The following is an 18,378-nucleotide window of genomic DNA, read 5'->3' as shown; positions in this document are numbered from 1 at the left end:
CATTACAACTGTATTTCACCAGCTCAGTGGAGCAATTGCCGTTTTAGTAAAGAATCCTAATAATGTAACTGAATGCTTCATTAACACTTCTGACTATTGTTTTATTTATTTACTTGTTTATTTTTTCTATAAGGTTTTAGTCTCCAACATTGACTCAGCTGAAGATGATCTTGTGAAGCTGAGGCAGGTCTCTGGAGAGCTGATGAGATTATGCAAGGGAAGTGACAGGGCACTGGGCAGCATTGTAACAGCGCTGTGGGAAAATTGGCTGGGTTTGCTTGAGGCGGCGAAAGGGCTGGAAATTAACTGTGAGGAACGAAAGCAGGAATGGAAATTCATCAATGAAGAGGTGAGTTGCTCAACAAACTGTAAGTTTTGGGGAACATGGTAGGGATGGAGCCCTCAGTAAAGTGGCATGTAAAGGGCTGAGATCAGTGCAGAACATAATTTCCCACCCACTGATCAGCCAGTTAACTGCAGCCTTTTTGAACCTGGAGTCAAAAATGACGGGCATATTTATAGTACAAATTCTCTGAACCCAGATCTCTGTGTGTGGTATGTGCTTTGTTAGAGGAAACTCAAATGTTTTGGCACACTTCAGAGGTTCAAGCTCTCTGGCTATGTAATTCCCAGTACTTAGTCGTGTGTATGAGTAAATGAATAATGTAACTTAAGGTGATGGAATAAAAAAGCACTTTATCTCATGCTTTGACATGCTGTTTACTTAGCTGGAACGCGAAACAATAATTCTCGATAAGCTCCAGGAAGAACAGCCAGAAAGTCTTAAAGAGAAAGAAAAGGCCACCAGAGAGGAACTGGTAGAATTACTAGATTTGGTGAACTCATTTGAGGAAAACATCAACCAGCAACAGCTCCTCTTGCTCTTACTTCTTCACCGAATAAGAAACCTCCTGAATACATCTGAAAATAGTGAAGTGGAAGCTGCCCTTCCCGCCTTATGTGAAATAAAGGCAATGCAGGATCGCTGTAAAAAGTAAGTGGTGTGAAATTTCTGTTGAAGATATGACATAGGACTACTTATAAGCACAGCATTTTACTGGGTATTGAAGAATATATGAAAGCTCTAATGCACTTAAAAAGATAGTGAATGCCCTACTGCGTTAGACCAGTGCTTTGTCTAACCCATCTGCTCTCTCCAGTGTGGACACTGGGAGATAGTAGTTAGGGAGAAGACCTGAGCCTGGCCATATCGTGTGTGGCCTGCAATTTGTGTTCAAATGTAGAAGGAACCAGAGGGGATGATGATCGAATTTGGAGGCTCCAATCTCTTGTGAACTTGCATGAGATGTGTGGGTCTTGCACTCTTAGAAGAATCAAACCTTGTACTTTTTGCAACAATGCAACTTTTGCCTTACTGAGTGACAGTGTTTAAAATTTGCCTCAAATATTTTTTGCAAATCTGTGATTGCACTCGCCCATCTCCATGCCTCCTTTTTGACATGGAAATTTTTGTGAATGTTTTCTGCTCTGACAGTTTTTTCAGACTCTGAGAACCTGAGCTGTGTTTGCTGTTTAAATATGCGTGCTACCTGATTTGGTCTACCAAACATACTTTGTTTAGCAATATCTGAAGATTCATCTTTGAAGAAACTGAGATAATAAAGGACAGAAACTCAGAGATTTAGTTACAGAAAATAGTATAAAAATACATACAGATGTGGTTCTGGATATATATTTTTAAAAAATATCTGTATTAAGCATGCTCTTTGATTACTCCTACTTAGTGTAGAGTCTAACGCTTAATATTTTCTTGCTGTAACTCTTTCATAGGTTGTATGAAAAAACTCAAGACCATAAGGATTCTGTACAAACTGAGATTCAAGAGAGGAACAAGATCACTGAAGAAATAAGTGCTGTGACAAATGCATTACAGAAAGCTGCATCTGTGTTATCACAAGATGCTGCTGGAAAGGCAGGACAACTGGAGGTTGGTAACAGTGCTGTTATTGTGTAGGGACTTTCGGAATACGTTCTCTTTTATGCTGGGGTTTGAACTTGCTCCAAGTAAAATTAGTGGCAAAGTATATGTATATGCACATTGACTTCTAGAGAATGAATCTGGCTCAGCAGAATATGACTGGCCCTGCCACATCCTTGGTTTGTGTTCCTCTTCTTCTGTGTGGTCAAGCTAGCAGCCATAGATGTCTTTCCAGATTGCAGAGAGATTCACAGCCAGTTGCATGCCTTTTAGGAAGGACTGCTTAGTATATATCCTGTGCCTCTTCCCACTCTGCGTACCTAGCCAAGGCACCTTCAGAGGCTCTGGATTTGATGTACCACATCAGGAGGTTAACCTGGTAAATGCTTTTTAGAAATCAAGTTGTGATCAAGAGCACAGTCTCTGCCAGCAGCAGCCAGCACTCTGCAGCAATCCAGACTATACATTTCTATCATTTCAGTATATTTTTGTTATCCTTCTTTGAATTCTTGACTTTATGAAATAGTATTATTCCTAACACTTCCTAAATGTGGGTTTATTTATTGTTTTAATTTGTTTCAATTTAGTCTCATTGTGTTTATAATACTACCTTAATTTTGAAATATTGATCAAAAAATTATTTTTAATTAATTTAATTGCGTTATCTTTTAACAATAAGACTTTATAATTTATTTATTCTAGCCTACTAAGGTCTATTACAAATTTGGGCTCTCTTTCCTGTGTCTTGTATAAAAACTAGTTGGGGGTCCCCACCACATATTTTCTTTATGAGGTGGATGCTTGAAGCTGGCAAAGGACTAGGAAAAGTATAGAAGTCAAAGACCATGGTGGCAGATATGAGCATTCTCACAAGGGTTAGCGTGAGAGAGAAATGTTAACTGCATCTTGAGGAAGTTCTGAAAACCCATGAGCCAGCATCACTGTGGTAAAAACCTTATGGATTTTTCTGAAAGGGATGGTTTTCTATTTAAAATTATTTAGAATTAAAATTTAGAGTCGGGTCTGCTCTTTTACTGAGTTCTTTGTATCCAGGAGGAAATGTTACCACTGCAGTTGCTTGATGCCTGCACTTTTCCCTTATATCCAAACTGTGCTACTCTGAGCACCTAAAACTCATCCAAAAGTGAGTTTATCCTGTTCCTGAAACAATGAGAACAAGCAAATGTTAGCAGCAGTCCCATTAAATTATTTCTTTGTAGCATTATATCCCAGTGGGCCTGTTCCTTTTGTGAAAATTCAGCTGGAAGTATTCAAAAATTCCTTAATTTTACCTAATGCAAACACCAGTAAGCCAAAATCTGCAGGGCAATTTCATCCCTACTTCCAAAGAAAATTTGTTTTCTATAAAATCTGTAGCATTATTTGGGGCTCCATTGCGTTTTTTGAATGGAAATACCTATTTGTTTTGGAGACTAATGCTGTAACTAATTCTTTCAAATTCAAGTCAGGGAATCTATAAATTCCCATAAATGTTGGCGCAATCTTAATTCAGCCATTTGACAACAACAGCCTTCTCTGTGGTAGAATTATGCACACAGCTGTTTCATGGTTTTGAGTTTTTTTACTATCAGACACAGTTGTGGTGGGATGACAGGAAATAAATCAATCACAGACTCTTATGTATTTCTTCTGTGCACTGTGTTTGTGTGATGTAAAAGATTCCCAAGTGGAGACCAGGAGATAATGGATTACCATTACCTCCGATTAAAAAAGAAAAGTTTGTTAATTTTAATGTCTTTCATTGCTTGGTAGGAGCTTTAGATCATTTTCACCAATAACTTGAGTTAACATATGAGTTTCTCAAACAGCTGAGCATTGGGAAAAGGAACCATAAAGCAAACAAACAGAACTTTCCAACTTGAAATTCTAGAAAACCTTCAAAACAAATGAGTTTCTTCATTCTTTCTGCAAGAGGACGTAGATCGGGTTTTATTTCTAGGCCACAGGCTGTAGACAGTTGTTCAAGTTTCTTTTATCTCATAAAACCTACATTCTTCATGCAGAACTGGAAACTACTCTTTTGAAAGGAGCCTGCTGTGCTGCTCTGCATAATTGCCTGAAAGCAGACACTTCAGCTTGAAACCTGTTGCTTTTTGTGGCCTTTGTGGTGTTAATAATAATGAAGGAATGAACGTTGGCTATTAAACCTCTTTCAAAGAGAAAATGCACTTTTGGCAGAAGGGAGAGCACAAAGGTTAACATTTAATCGTAGGAGCACTTCGAATAATTACATTGCTATACCTGTCAATAAACATCAGTGCGTCAGTTGCCTGACATGGAGTAGTATCAGGTTTAATTAATTCTTACAGATTAAAATGCATCGTTTGATTAAATGAGTGAGTATTTCTCGAGATTAATCTGCTTGTAGAGGTAGTCAAATTAGGTTTGATATCACAAAAACAACTTTTCCAAACTGTAATCATGGTAGGAAATACAAAACACAATATGTATGTATGTATATATATAAATATGTACGTATACATACATGCATCTGCATCCAGTAAAAACTGGGTAAAACTGCTGAAGTTATTCTTAATTTTGTAGGAGGTTCAGAGTGTGATTGGTAAAGAAAGTCAAACTCTAAAGGATATAATGGAGAAACTCCGGATCAAGTATTCTGAAATGTATACAATAGTTCCTGCAGAGATCGAAACACAGTTGGAGGACTGCAAGAAAGTATTGGAAGACGTAGAAGAAAAGGTAACTGTTGATGTACTTTTCATATTTACCTTTTTGTAATGTATAAATAAGTACAGCAATATTTGATGAACGTTGCAGCTATAAATTTCAACTTGAAACATTAATTATTTTCATTTGCGTTTTCCTCTCAGTGAAAATGTATTCATGAGGAAATATTGCTGTCTCCTTTTAGAATAACCTTACAGTAAGCAGTGTGAATATAATATTTTTCTTTTCTGTTAAAAGAGGACAGGCAGAACCACTAGCAATAAAGTCTTGGATACAGTATGGATCCTGTCTTCTATCCAGTCTGATTCTTAAACCGAACGAGTAGTCAAAATTGATTGGGAAGTTTGTATAGCTTAACTGAGAAGATGTTTTCAAAGCTGAATTAAAAGAGGACTTTGAAACTGGAATTTTATTATTATTTTTTTTTAATCCAGTTTGCACACATGGTGGGGTATCAGGGCATGGTTCTTTATACCACCCTCAGGACATGGTTGCATTCCTTTAAAAGCAGGCAGGGAATTTAAATAGCTAAATAACATCGCCTCAGCTTTTTGCAACGTTTTCTGTCTACAGGGGGTATAAACAGTTAACTGAAAGAAAAATTAAAGGAAAAAGGAGTAATACTGTAAGTTTGAGGTCAAATTTTAGCCTGGTATAATTATTTTCATTGTTACTTATTCATTTGTGTTACTTTTGAAAAGTATCAATATCTTTCAGTTCTCTTATTTCGGAAATAATAATGTTTAATGCTAATTTTAAAGGCTAAATCTCAGTTAATTTGATAAAACTTGAAAGTTTAATAAAACAATTTTGAAATCCAGTTACTTGTTAGTGTCTGTCAGATTATTCATTCCTTTTACGTTGTATTAAATATTTAGAGACATATTTATTACAGCTTATTAGTTTTAATTTGGTTAACTTTGTAGTTTCTGTTTCAAAATGGAACTAGTCATTTTAAAACCAACAACTGGGTAGGAAAGAAAGGAGAAGGGAAGAAAAATGCTGTTTATGGTTTTGGGTTTTCTGTTTGCTTGTTTACTCTTTCATTTACTGAGATAAAAGATTATCCCAATGCACACATCACATGTGGGAGTTAAAGAACTGGTCCTGGAAACTAGATAACAATTGCTTTCCACATTTAGATAGTGGAAAACAAAATGAACTATCTTGGAATTTTTAAAAATGCATTTAGGAAACAAAATAAATCCTAGTGGAACTGGAGATCAGTTTAGTTACATACTAGGAGATATCAGCATGTGTTAAATTGAATTAAGTTGTCGTATTTTAATGGCATTCTGCTTTCTTCTAAATCTGCTAGCCTAAAAATGAAACCAAATTGTACTTTTGATCCCATGCATTTTATCTGAAAAATATAATAAATTCATCCCAGTAGGAAGTCTTGAAATTAAAATCCTATTCTCCTGATGACCAGAGCATTGACAGATGCAGCATTTTTTCTGAGGAAAGATAGGAAGTCAGTGCTTGGTCTGCTTTCTTGTTTCCAACTGTGTTGCATCACCATGTTTCTCTTCTGTTTTGGAAACTAGCACGACAAGCATCTATAATTATACATGTTTGGTATACTCCAGGATAGTAGTAACTGCCAAATGTTTAGCGATTACAATATAAGTTCTTTTTTCCAAGGAGTCTTAGGCACTAAGTACAGACTGGACTTGATAGCTTTTTTGTATGAGCATGAATATTTGAGAGAAGCATTGTAATTCTTTTCTCCATATACTTATTTTGATTAATGCAATTTAATCAATACAGTACCTTATAGGTATTGTTATATTGGTCTGACACTACATGGTGGAATCTATGAATATTCAATAATGTTAATAAAATACAGAAATAAAGATGGATAAATAATTTATTAACTAAATAATGATCTTAATTCCTCTTCCCACAAAAGGATAAAGTATTTCAGTATAAGGAGCTTCAAACCAGAATAACTACTAAACTAGAAATCATTTGCATCAATGCAGCATAAAGGTGTGCAATGTGCATATGCCCCATAAATCCTAGGGCTGACCTAAAGTTCTTTTTTACCATGAATTTACCATGATTTAACAATTTCCTGGTGCTTGACTGACCCTAACAGCTAGCAGGGTTTAGTAAGAAAAGATGTCACTTTGGGCTAAGAGCAAGGACTTTTTCATTCCCTGCACTTCATCTAGTCCATAGTAACCTGGTACCTTACTGTGTCGCTCGGATCTGTGCTCAGACATTTACTTGAGAGCTTTTCTCTTTACATACAAAATCAGGCCCTCCAGTGTACTGATTTTTCATTTCTGTGGAATCTGCAGAGTAGAATTAAGTTTCACATACTTTATGGGGCTCAGAGCCTTTTATTTTAGTAATAAGTCTCTAAATTTATATTTCGAAATTCACTATATAGTGATGCGCTTCCATATTCCCTTATTTTTTACATGGAAGTAATACCTGAGACATAAAGGTGTCATTCTAGGTTTCTTTCTAGGCATGATTAGCCTCTGTTACAGATTAGAACAGGGGCAGTTGAACTGAAGCACTCAGGGGGTTGCAGTGTCTTATTGTTTGTTTCTTCAGGGGATACCTTTCTTGACCAGTCATTTTTAAGTGAGAGGAAATTATTGAGCAACATGTAAACGTTGAATCTGCTCACATTAATGCTTCTCCCTGCAAATGTAATTCCATTCCTCCGTTTTTAGAGTAGTTTGATGGGTTTTAAGTAACTCATCAAGAGAAACATAAAAAGAATTTTGAATATTTGTGGTAAAGTGGTGCACAGAAACAAGCAGGTCTTTGTAATCTCCCCTATTGTTTTCTCTTTACTTTGACAGGTTAGCTTTGAAATCTTGCAGAGCTCTCCTCAGTATGCGCTGAAAAGAAAAGCAGAAACTATTACCAATGGTCTTCAAGCTATTGAAAAGATGTTACAACAGAAGAGTGAAAACATTGCAAAAGCCAAAGAAGTTCAGAAGGTAATCTTGCCAAAAAAATTTTGTGGGCGTTAAAAGATTTTTGGTTGTTTCTACAGAGCCTGGTTTATCAGGAGTGTAAAATGGTCCTCCATTCATTCTATGTCTGTAAAAAGAGAAGAACAAGCAAGCATTTAGCTGGTGAATATTTACCAATTCTCTCTCACAGGAAAATATGTGGCTTTTTTCAACTGTGAGTCACACCGGTAGATGCAGAGTGTTCTGTACACTCTCTTGTATCGGTTCCGAAATCTTTGTAATTCCACATGCCCCACATGGAGAACAAATAACTCTGCTGTTATCTTTGAGCCTGACTTTATATTTCATTTCCCCTCTCTCCATATGCAGCAAATCTGGGATATGCTGGACCTTTGGCATTACAAACTCAATGAACTGGATGCAGAGGTGCATGATATAGTAGAGCAGGATTCCTGCCACGCACAGGAGTTGATGGATATCTTAGTGACCCCCCTTCAGCAATATCAACAGGTCTCGCAACTTGCTGAGCGCAGAACAGCCATTTTAAACAAGGTAGACGCAAATGTAAAAGCCTTTAAAAAATTACATCTTAGGAAAAACAAAATAAAAGCTTTGCCTAAAATATCATCGAAGGCTCTCAAATGAATAGAGAGTCAAAAGCCTGCTATAGCTAAGAGTTTCTGGAGTGGCAAACATCACCTCCAGCTGCTACCCCAAAGGATGGGCTCTGCACCATGGTTGACAGGGATTAGCGTGGGGAATTCATGCCCCTGGGTGGGTCATGATATTGGTTCTCTATCACTCTGTTAATGGGCTACCTATTGAAATTACATTGCCGTATAAATCTCAACAATAACCCCGTGAAATGTAAGCACTTAAGCACCAAAATTATACCAGATTAGAGGAGATAGCCTGAAATCTTGAAACTGTTTCAGAAAAATTATGGTCCTTATTTCACCATACTACTTTACCGATCTTGATGAAAATGCATCCAGTTTTCTTTCAGTCTTGTCCATAGATGCGTTTATCCTATACATTGAGTAGAAATGCATTTGTGCCTTTCTGTAAAATCCTGTAATTTCCTAGGCTGCCAACAAGATGGAAGAATATGATGAACTCTTGAAGAACGTGAAAAGTTGGATAGAAAACACCAACTGCTTGCTAAGAGCACATGCTGAAAATGACTCTGCAAAAAGCTTACGCAAACATACTGATGACCTTCAGGTAAGTGTTAATGCAGATATATGGTCTTGTTAGAACTGGTTGCTCTGTACAGACACAATTTTGCATTCTGAAATCTTACTGACATAAACAATTCACGTTTTCAGTAAATCCTTTAAAGTGAAAAATAATTATAGTTGATATGAAGTATAGATAGATACTTTTCATTGTTAAGCATATCTGTCTTGCAAAAGTGCTGAACTGTACTACATCTATCTTCCAAAAATGTGTGATTGTCTTCTGTTACTCTACTGTGCGGCTATAACCAGTTTCTACTGCCTGAATAGATACGGTTCTTTCTTTATTGTGTGTGTGTGATCCAAAAAGGATAAAATGATATATTGATGTCTATGTGTTTGATGGAAACTTTGAAGTGAATTGTGGTTTGGAAGGCAGTTCTCACTGGGTCTTAAAGGTAATTCTGACCAGTAATTTCAAGAATTAAATGTTGTTAATATTACAGGGATGATCAGGGACAGGCAAGTGTCAAGAGGTTTTCTGGCAATTTTGTATTTGAAATTTGAGTTTTCTATACATCTGCTTCTTGGCTTAGGCCAAGACAGAAAGTTGGTGCTCTGCACATAGGCTTTTTTTGTATTAAAACTAATAAGAATTCCTTACAAAAAGTAGCTAACTGTTCTGGGCTGATGTGTTGCAGAGCATGTAGCCACAATGGGGAGACTGTGTTTTCCAAAATTTGTAATTTTTTTTGCAACAAAAGCTTATTGTCCCTTGTGTTTGTCATTTGGAGTGTTTTATGTGTTCTGGGCTGGGAAACTAGTGGGTTTGAAAATGCGTCCAAGGCTTGCATTAGAGTTGAGACATGCATTCAGTCCTTTCCTTCATACACCCCAGAGACAAATGGATCGCATGCATTTCTTGCAGCCCTCACTGTTCTTCATGAAGACATTTGCTCTAATTAATCCAGAGGCTTATCCAGTTAGCTGCAGGAGACAGGAATAATCTTCCCATCATGCACAACTGGCCAGATGTTTTCTGGAGCATTTTGTTACATCTGCTGTCTTCAGGCGCGTGTGCTTAAACACGTCTCAGGTGTCTGGCTGACATGTCTTGTTCATGTACAGCGGTCAGCCTGACTGTGGCACAGGAGCTGGAGCAGAATCTTCTCCAGGTTCTCGTACTTTTCTCTTTTTTTGGGGTGGGACCTCCCTCTGAGTTTGAAATCTTCCTCTTCATGCCATTTGTCATGCTCATGTAGACTTATTTTATCTATCTGATTTCCTTAAAATCATGGCATCAGTCTCTCAGTTTTCTTCTGGCAGGATGCAGCAGTTTTGTTCCCTTAGGAATGAAGTGCTTTAGTCTGAACTAAGCTTTTGGGAATATATGCAATGGTCAATGACATACAGGAAATTAAAACTGGTTTCTTCTGGTCCTAACCTCTGTGAAACTTCCATGTTCACCATTGATGGATCAAACTAAGCTCTTATTTTGTCTCCAGATGGCTTTGGAAGACTCAGAGCAAAAGCAAAATCTTCTACACAGTGTTTACTTGGAGCTGGAGGAGCTAACGCCAGTCTTTGAAACAGACAGTGTAATGCAACAGCTAAATGAAATAGATGATCAAGTAGCAACTTTACAGCATGAGATAGCAGAGATTCTTCCACAGATTCAGCAGGTGGCTGATGTAAGTTTGTGTGATCTATAAGTGCCTTTTATCAGAGCTTCATCATATGTTATGAAATACAGCTTATATTGCTTGCATAGAAAAAAGGTGTGCTGGTTTTAGTTGGTATCTAATTAAGCTATAAAGTTTAGAAGTATTGATGAAACTCCTTATTCAGGAGGAGAAATGCAGGGCTTGTTGACTGGCAAATTAAAAGGGCTTATCTTGCTGAAGGGTAGGGCTCCTATTCAGAGGCACGTGGACAGTCTGGAGAAATGGGCTGACAGAAACCTCATGAAGTTCAACAGAGGCAAACGCAAAGTCCTGCACTCAGGATTGAACATGTCCAAATACCAGTACAGGTTGGGGGGCAACCAGCTGGAAAGCGGCTCTGCCAAAAGGGCCAGTGGTTGTGGTAGACAACAAGTTGATCATAGCACAGCAGCGTGGCCTTGCAACAAGAAGGCCAACAGCATCCTGGACTGCTTGAGGAAGAGTGTAGCCAGGAGGTCCATGGGAGGGGTCTTTCTTTTTGGCACCTGTGAGATCATATGTGGGTGGTGTGCCCAGTTTTAGGTTTCCCAGTGTAAGACAGACATAAACATACCTGGAGCGAGTCCAGGAAGTCCACCAAGGTGGTCAGAGGGCTGTAGCACAGGATGTAGGAGGAAAGGCTGGGAAACCTGGGTCAGTTCAGCCTGGAGAAGAGACAGCTTGGGGATGGGCAGGTGGGTATTACTGCTGTCTACTACTACATAATGGGAGACTTTAGACAAGATAGAGCCAGACTCTTCTTGGGGTGTGCAAAGAAAAGATGAGCAAAACCAGACCCATATTATAACAAAGGAAGTTCCATATATGTATCAAGAAGGATTTTTTTTTTGCAGTGAGATTGGTGAAACACTAGATTGGGGCCGAAAAGAGGGGGGGTAAAATCGCCTTCTCGGGAGATATCCAAATCTCAATACATCAGGCCTTATGTGACCTGCTGTGATGGGCACCAGACACCTACTGAGGTCCCTTCCAACTTAATTTATTCTGTGGCTATCTCAATGAGTGCTCACAAGCAGCTGTACTGTATGTGGATCCATTTTTCATCTGACATAAGATTCTTCATATAGAAAGCTGCAACAGTGTAATTAGAGCAGTTTCCTATGCTGATAACTATCACCACTGGAAAAGTGTCTTGTCACTACTGGTAATTTATAACGTGACTTTTCAATGATATTTCAATTCTGTATTCAGGGTTTAAAACACACCATGTGACTGTAGATAGTTAATTCCTCCAGAAGTTATGATGATATGTAATTTATAATAACTAGCCTTTTGATTGGTAGCATCCCTTAACATATCCTGCATATGCTGCACTTGTTTTTCAGTATTTCTTTTTAAGTGTAAGTGAAAGGCAGAAATGCAAGCTGGCTTTGGTATTTGTATTATTTACAAATACTCTCTTTGTTCCCAAAATTTAGGAACTGGATGCCATTGAATCTCATGTGAAAGTGTTCGAGAAGGACATTGCCAAAATGAAGACAATCCTGTCATCAGAAGATCTGTTAGAATTTTCTCCTAAAGACCAACTTAAACATGGACAGGTCTGTGAAAACTCCTATATGGGCTTTGTTCCTTATATATTTACGCATAAGTTAGCATAAATATGCTTTCACAAGCACAAGGCTGTTTTGTCACTGCAAACTACCATGAGTAAGTTTTTAGTATATGACTTTGAAGTGTTAGTATCACACAAATTCTATTTCTTGGGTCAAAGATTGGAAGTATTATTTGAGTCATGATTTCAGCTACATGTTTCTACAGTAGCAAGTAGTGCAATCCCAGAGGAGCACATTATAGGACAAAACAGTTAGTGCAGAGCACCTGATATCTGTGTTGTGTGTGTCTTGGGGACTTTGGACTGATCCTGTAGAATGGACAGCCATGGGTGGCTGCGTGTCATTAGAGGCTCTTCTGGAGAGTATCATCATCTTTAGTTTAATTTGAAAGGAATCTGGTTTGCATGATCCAAGACAACTAATCAATGTAAACCTTAAGGTGAGACTGTTGAGAGATCCCTTCAAGAAGCACAGTTGTCATTTGAATGAAAACATTTGGAATTAAAGCACTATGCCCATATAGAACTCGAGTATGTAACTTAAGCACCTGTTGTCAGACATACCTGCTGTGTTGAGTGTCTCCATATTGTAAAGTTTATGGCCTGGCCTGCAGAGATGCTTGGTGCACTGTCATGCCCACTCAGAAGAGAGGGGTGCTGAGTGACTCAGATTTGCGAATTCCCAGTGGTGTAGATTACAGTGAGACAACTCAAGGTCTGTATACAGACATTTATTAGATTCCCACAGTGATTAATATACGTCTTAACTAGGTCCACAGTAATTGGTTTGGTATATAACAAATTATGGCAAGCAGCACAGTAACACCTTGTGTTACTTAGCAACAGATATACAACAAATTACAGCAAGTGGTAAGGTATGCCTTGCGTTACTTAACAACAGATATATAATGAATTATGGATTTAACAGCTTTAAGGGACAAGAGAAATGGGGGGGAGAGACAGAGAGACAGAGATCAGTGGTCCTGGTTCCAGCGTTGGTCCAGCCACCGTGGGGCCTCTGGTTCATAGGAGCACACCTCTGTGAAAAATCTCCCCAGGGACACTTATCTTCCCGCTTTATGTTCGGTTTCAGTACAACCTGTCCCACTGCTACTGTGGCAGTTTCTTCTCAGGTTTCCCCCCCTATCCCAGGTGATGTGTAACATGATTTGGGTGGAGGGACGAGTGCTATAGTCATATATGTTTAGCATGATCTCGATAATCTTCATTAGCATATGCAGGGGTGTCAACTTTAGTATGCATTTTGTGGATAATGAGGCAAAGGTCATTATCGGGCAAAATAGCCTTTCCAAGAAACAAAGAACTACACAGATTCCTGTTATCTTGTCCTTGCTGACTAACAGCAGGGCTGCTGTGTCTCCATAGGGCTTCCTCCTCCAGATGCCTCAGGCAAGGTTTCTCTGCATGAGCTACACAGGAGATAAGCAGGTGTTAGTCTTATCAGTTCTTTGAGCAGAAGGCCTGCATTATCCAGACTCCACATTATCCACCCTGTGGCTATAGCCTTATTTCTAAGACATTCCTCAAAATGGCTCAGAGGGCCTCCTCTCCCTCTCTTTTATCTCTCACCATTTGTTTTGGGGAATTTACGAGTCATCTCTTACATGCACATCACTCTACTTAGCATCAAACAGTAAGTAATCTGAAAGTTTGAAAATCAGGCACTATTTTTCAAATAGTGAAGGCAAAACAGAGGCAAAATTTAGCCGGGTTCTGGTAATGTAGGCTGGAGTGACTTAGCATAAAACCATTTCATCATGCAAGGGCTTCACTGCAAAGGTACCTTGGCCAGATGGTTTTCCTTTCTCTGCTTGAGTTAATAAAGCAAAGCATTATAGTATCTTTTCTTTTATACCACGTGCAGTCCGCATTGTTAGCTGACTGAAATGCAAAAAGCATTGGTTCAGTTTCAGGGGAGGGATAAAAATAATCATTGAATTTCTCATAGCTTTGTTATCCAGAAAACAGTTTTGTAATGGCTACATTATATGGAAAAACTTCTTCTGGAAAATAACATTCACCTACTTTTCTTATTTAAAATTGAAGCCTGGATAGTATGCTAGTAATTAAAAAATCCTAATATAGGCTGATTATGAATGAGAGAATAAACATCACTATTCCAATTGGGGCTTTCTAAAATGAAATCGTCTTCAGAGGGAATTTAAGAAAAATATTAGTAATTAAAAGGTCCAGAGGTGGTTTATATTTATTTCTTTTTTTCTTCTGAAGTTCCCAGCTAAAAGAGGTGTCAGTAGGATTTTTTATTTCTTTAGGAGAACCAAGAAAGAGTGAGTTGGTATTGCCATTCTGTCTTTCATAAGTTGAGTCTTCCATAAGACACGTATTGTGGTATGAAACCGCACGTTTCTGTTCATCCAAAACTGATAAAGGTGACTGCATCTGCTTGAGTTATTGTGATATGGAATGGAATGCTGACTTTAACAGGAAAGCCATCTTCAGAGGTTTCTCCTGGCTTTCATCCCTGTTCATTATCTCTGCTATGTTGGTAAGACTGTTTATAGGACCATCACAAAAGGCTAGCTTTAACATAGGAGATTTCAAGGCTCGTTTGCAGCACAAAAAAGAAAAAACAGAGTTGGCTAAAGTGACATCAAAGGGTTTGCACCAGTTTTTTAATTGTCGTCACTGACAAAGATGCGCCTCTTTGAAATGACATGCTTAGCAATAAACTAGTAATTAACTAATCTGAATGTGACCCTTTTTTGTCACTGTGCAAACTTTATGTATATATATGCAGAAAAAGCAGAATTGTAAATGCAGGTTATATCTTCACCTTGCTTTAGACAACCTCACCATGGATTTTCACTTGTTCCAAGACTAAAATATTCTTCCTTCTTAAATGGGAAACTTACCAAAGAGAACTTTTGCACATCATGACAGTAGTACAAATTGTTCAGCGTTAATTTTTCCAACTCAGTATCACATCCATCATCTATCCTGTATCCTAATAGGTTATACTTGATCATGTTGGTCCCATGCAGAAGACCATTGTTCATATACAGTCCTATGAAGAAGCACTTCACCTGCCTGGGGTGAAAATGCAACCTTTCTCAGTCTTCCAAAGAACAAGACAACTCTTAAGAGAAATGAAGAAATTAGAAAATATTACTAAGGAACAAAACAATCTACTGGAGGTAATTGATTTTTTTTTTTTTTTTTTACTGTCTCTAAACCACGTTTATTTTATTATAATTTCGATCACTAGACAATATTGCTTTTACGGGCATATAGTATGCCTACTACATCTTCTGTGTAATGGCTTGGGGATATTTTTTGTTCTTTTTTCTGTGTTATTTAATAGTACAACAAGGCACACTGGATAGTCTTGAAATTAATTTCAGTTTTGCAATTCAGTCACAACTGACACCATGTGTTTTAGCATACTGTAGAAGAAATGAAGGCCCAAGTGTCTTATGACCCAGGTTTGCACAACTGATGCTTGAAGTCCAGTGTCATATGCAGGTTTTCACATCTGCAAAGTTCAAGTCCTTAAACTTATCTTGAAGTGACTTATCTTGATGAGTGACTACATCAGTGGACCCTCAGTAAGTTTGTGGATGACACCAAGCCGAGTAGTGCCTGAGGGACAGGATGCCATCCAGAGGGACCTGGACAGGCTGAGAAGTGGGCCCTTGGGAACCTCATGAGATTCAACAAGGCCAAATGCAGGCTCCTGCACCTGGGTCGGGGCAACCCCTGGTGTCAATACAGGCTGGGGGAAGAAGGGATTGAGAGCAGCCGTGTGGAGAAGGACTTGGGGGTGCTGGTGGATGAAAAGCTGGACATGAGCTGACAGTGTGCGCTTACAGCCCAGAAGGCCAACCATATTATAGGCTACATCAAAAGAATCATGTCCAGCAGGTTGAGGGAGGTGATTCTGCCCCTCTACTCTGCTCTGGTGAGACCCCACCTGGAGTACCGGGTTCAGCTCTGGAGTCCTCAGCACAGTAAAGACATGGACCTGTTGGAGCGGGTCCAGAGGAGAGCCACAAAAATGGTCAGGGGGATGGAATACCTCTCCTATGAGGACAGGCTGAGAGAGTTGGGGTTGTTCAGCCTGGGGAAGAGAAGGCTCCGAGGAGACCTTATTGCAGCCTTTCAATACTTAAAGGGGGCTTATAAGAAAGATGGGAACAGACTTTTTAGTAGGGCCCGTTGCCATACTAAACAGGGGGATAGGCAGCAAAACACTGGCACTGGTTGCCCAGAGAGGTGGTAGATGCCCCATCCCTGGAAACATTCAAGGTCAGGTTGGAGGAGGCTCTGAGCAACCTCATCTAGGGGAATGTGTCCCTGCCCATTGCAGGGAGGTTGGACGAGATGACTTTAAGGGTACCTTCCAACCCAAACTATTCTATGATTCTGTCTTAAATTCTTACTGGGCATTTTGGAGGCCAAGCAGACACAAGTGGCAGCTAAAACATTTGTGTCAGTCTCTGATTTTCAGTTTGTGAAATTGAGCAGAAAATTGAGCAAAAAAAAAAAAAAAAAAAACACCAGCAGAAAAACTCAAACATGCTACATGACTAATGCATGCTTGGAGTCTGGAAAAAAGCAATGACTATGTGAGATCTGTATGATCAATATGATCTTTTTTTTTTTTTAGTCCATACAATTTCTTATGTCTGAAAAATGGATGTGGTAAAATGTACCTTTTTCAGCGAGTTGCCAGATTAAATACTTGAGAATTTTTAAAACACTTTAAAACCATCGGAAACAGCGTGCTTTGCAATTATAAAGTGTTATCCTGAGATTTCTAACTGGTTTATGTGGAGCGTTAGGTCAAGGTTTAGATTTTTCTCCTTTTTGAAACAGCTGTGACCTTTTTTCCTCAGCATTTGCCTTTATCTGATAGGCATCCAACAATCTGTAGCTGAGTGAAATTTCTTTGTGAGAAAACAGACTGGAAAAATCACAATTCTTGGTAGCTAGGATATCAAACTGTGCAAAAAAGATTTTCCAGTCCTGTTGAATGGGTTGAAAGTGGCCGTACTACAATACAAGTCTAGCACCAGCTAAGACATAACAAAGGATAAAGCTATTAAAGGATGGCATTTTGAGTGCTGCATTAGAAAGGTAGTTAGTATCCTGATAGAAAGGAAAGCAGATGGGAGCCAGGCTTCCCGTACAAATATGTACATAGTTACTTTTTTCCTGAGGATTAGTTTTGAAATTCTAGTGTTTAGATGCATTTTCCCATATTTTGTTATTGGTGATGCAATAGGATATTGCTCTCATAACTTTTGTTCAATAAAGTTACAGTGTGACACCTGAAAAAGTGTAACAGAAACAAAACCTGTAATAGGTAGTGTAGATGCCTTGGGGCAGGATTTTAGGTGACTTAGATCCCTGTTGAAAGTTGCCATCTGTTTTTATTATGGCCTGTCAAGTACCACACCTATCTAAATACCAAAATTATGTCATCAGGAAGAGGAGTTGGAGGCCACAGCTGCTTCTATGGGTTTTCTGTGCAAGAGAGTGGCAGTATTTGCATATCTGATGATTTACCGTGCTCATTTTTAGTAAGCTCTTCCATAACAAATACAATGCCTGCCTGCTCGTACAGTACGAGCAGGCAGGCCTTTTCCATGGGTAGGTCTTTTAGTATTAGCACAATATGAAAAGTAAAGACCAAATGTTAAACAGGAAATAGCTCAAAAGAAATGCAACACTTCTGGGAAGAGAAAGAGATTCAGTTCCACATATAAGGCATAATTTATATTATGTTAGGAAAAGGATAAAATAAGATTTTTTTTTTGCTCATCAGTGGAAGGCAGGGAACAGATGAGTTCTCTTCAAGCAAGTGGCTATATTCACATATTGGCCTGTGACAGAGGACATTGGAGTCTATATACAAAATATTCATATTCTTTAGTTAGTCAAGGAAATTTGAAGTAGTATGCATTTTACTTATTACTAAACAGTCTATTCATGTGGAAGTGAAGGTATGGGTAACAGAATCTCTGTTCTAAAAGGACTTTTAGTTTCTCATTAGAACCCAGCAGGACAAGACTTACTCTTTTTTTTGGTTTGGTTTTTTTTTTTCCTCCTCTGATTCTTTAGCTATGGCATTAAGATTATAGGTCACAATTAAATATCTTCCTCTCCAATTTGGCTTTTTTTTTTTTTTAAGGGGTAAAAATGTTTTTTTCTTCCTTTTAAAACCTGTAAGTAAAAAAAAATAAAATACTAATTTAGAACCTTATTGGTTTGCATTTTCTTGAGAGGGAGTGCTACTGTGAAGAAGTGACTGAAGAAAGGGCACTGTTACTGTTCACAGCAGGAGAGACTC

The 18,378-nt window shown here is 38.4% G+C and overlaps 1 protein-coding gene across 7 annotated transcripts in view; it reads left to right on the top strand.

Annotated features, from left to right (window-relative positions):
- Nucleotides 1-18,378, top strand: part of SYNE2 (spectrin repeat containing nuclear envelope protein 2) — a 195,512-nt gene that overhangs the window by 89,767 nt on the left and 87,367 nt on the right. For all 7 annotated transcript variants that reach the window (XM_054198076.1, XM_054198074.1, XM_054198078.1 and 4 more), the window contains exons 53-62: nucleotides 134-349; nucleotides 729-994; nucleotides 1,792-1,948; nucleotides 4,505-4,660; nucleotides 7,471-7,611; nucleotides 7,957-8,139; nucleotides 8,674-8,811; nucleotides 10,271-10,456; nucleotides 11,908-12,030; nucleotides 15,038-15,220. In XM_054198076.1, the coding sequence (XP_054054051.1) occupies nucleotides 134-349; nucleotides 729-994; nucleotides 1,792-1,948; nucleotides 4,505-4,660; nucleotides 7,471-7,611; nucleotides 7,957-8,139; nucleotides 8,674-8,811; nucleotides 10,271-10,456; nucleotides 11,908-12,030; nucleotides 15,038-15,220 (1,749 nt within the window). The remainder of the gene's footprint in view (nucleotides 1-133; nucleotides 350-728; nucleotides 995-1,791; nucleotides 1,949-4,504; nucleotides 4,661-7,470; nucleotides 7,612-7,956; nucleotides 8,140-8,673; nucleotides 8,812-10,270; nucleotides 10,457-11,907; nucleotides 12,031-15,037; nucleotides 15,221-18,378) is intronic.

The sequence above is a fragment of the Rissa tridactyla genome, chromosome 4 (assembly GCF_028500815.1).
Source record: "Rissa tridactyla isolate bRisTri1 chromosome 4, bRisTri1.patW.cur.20221130, whole genome shotgun sequence".
NCBI classification, from domain to species: Eukaryota; Metazoa; Chordata; class Aves; order Charadriiformes; family Laridae; genus Rissa; species Rissa tridactyla.
The sequence above is the reverse complement of the archived record's forward strand: the minus strand, read 5'-3'. Positions and strand labels throughout refer to the sequence as shown.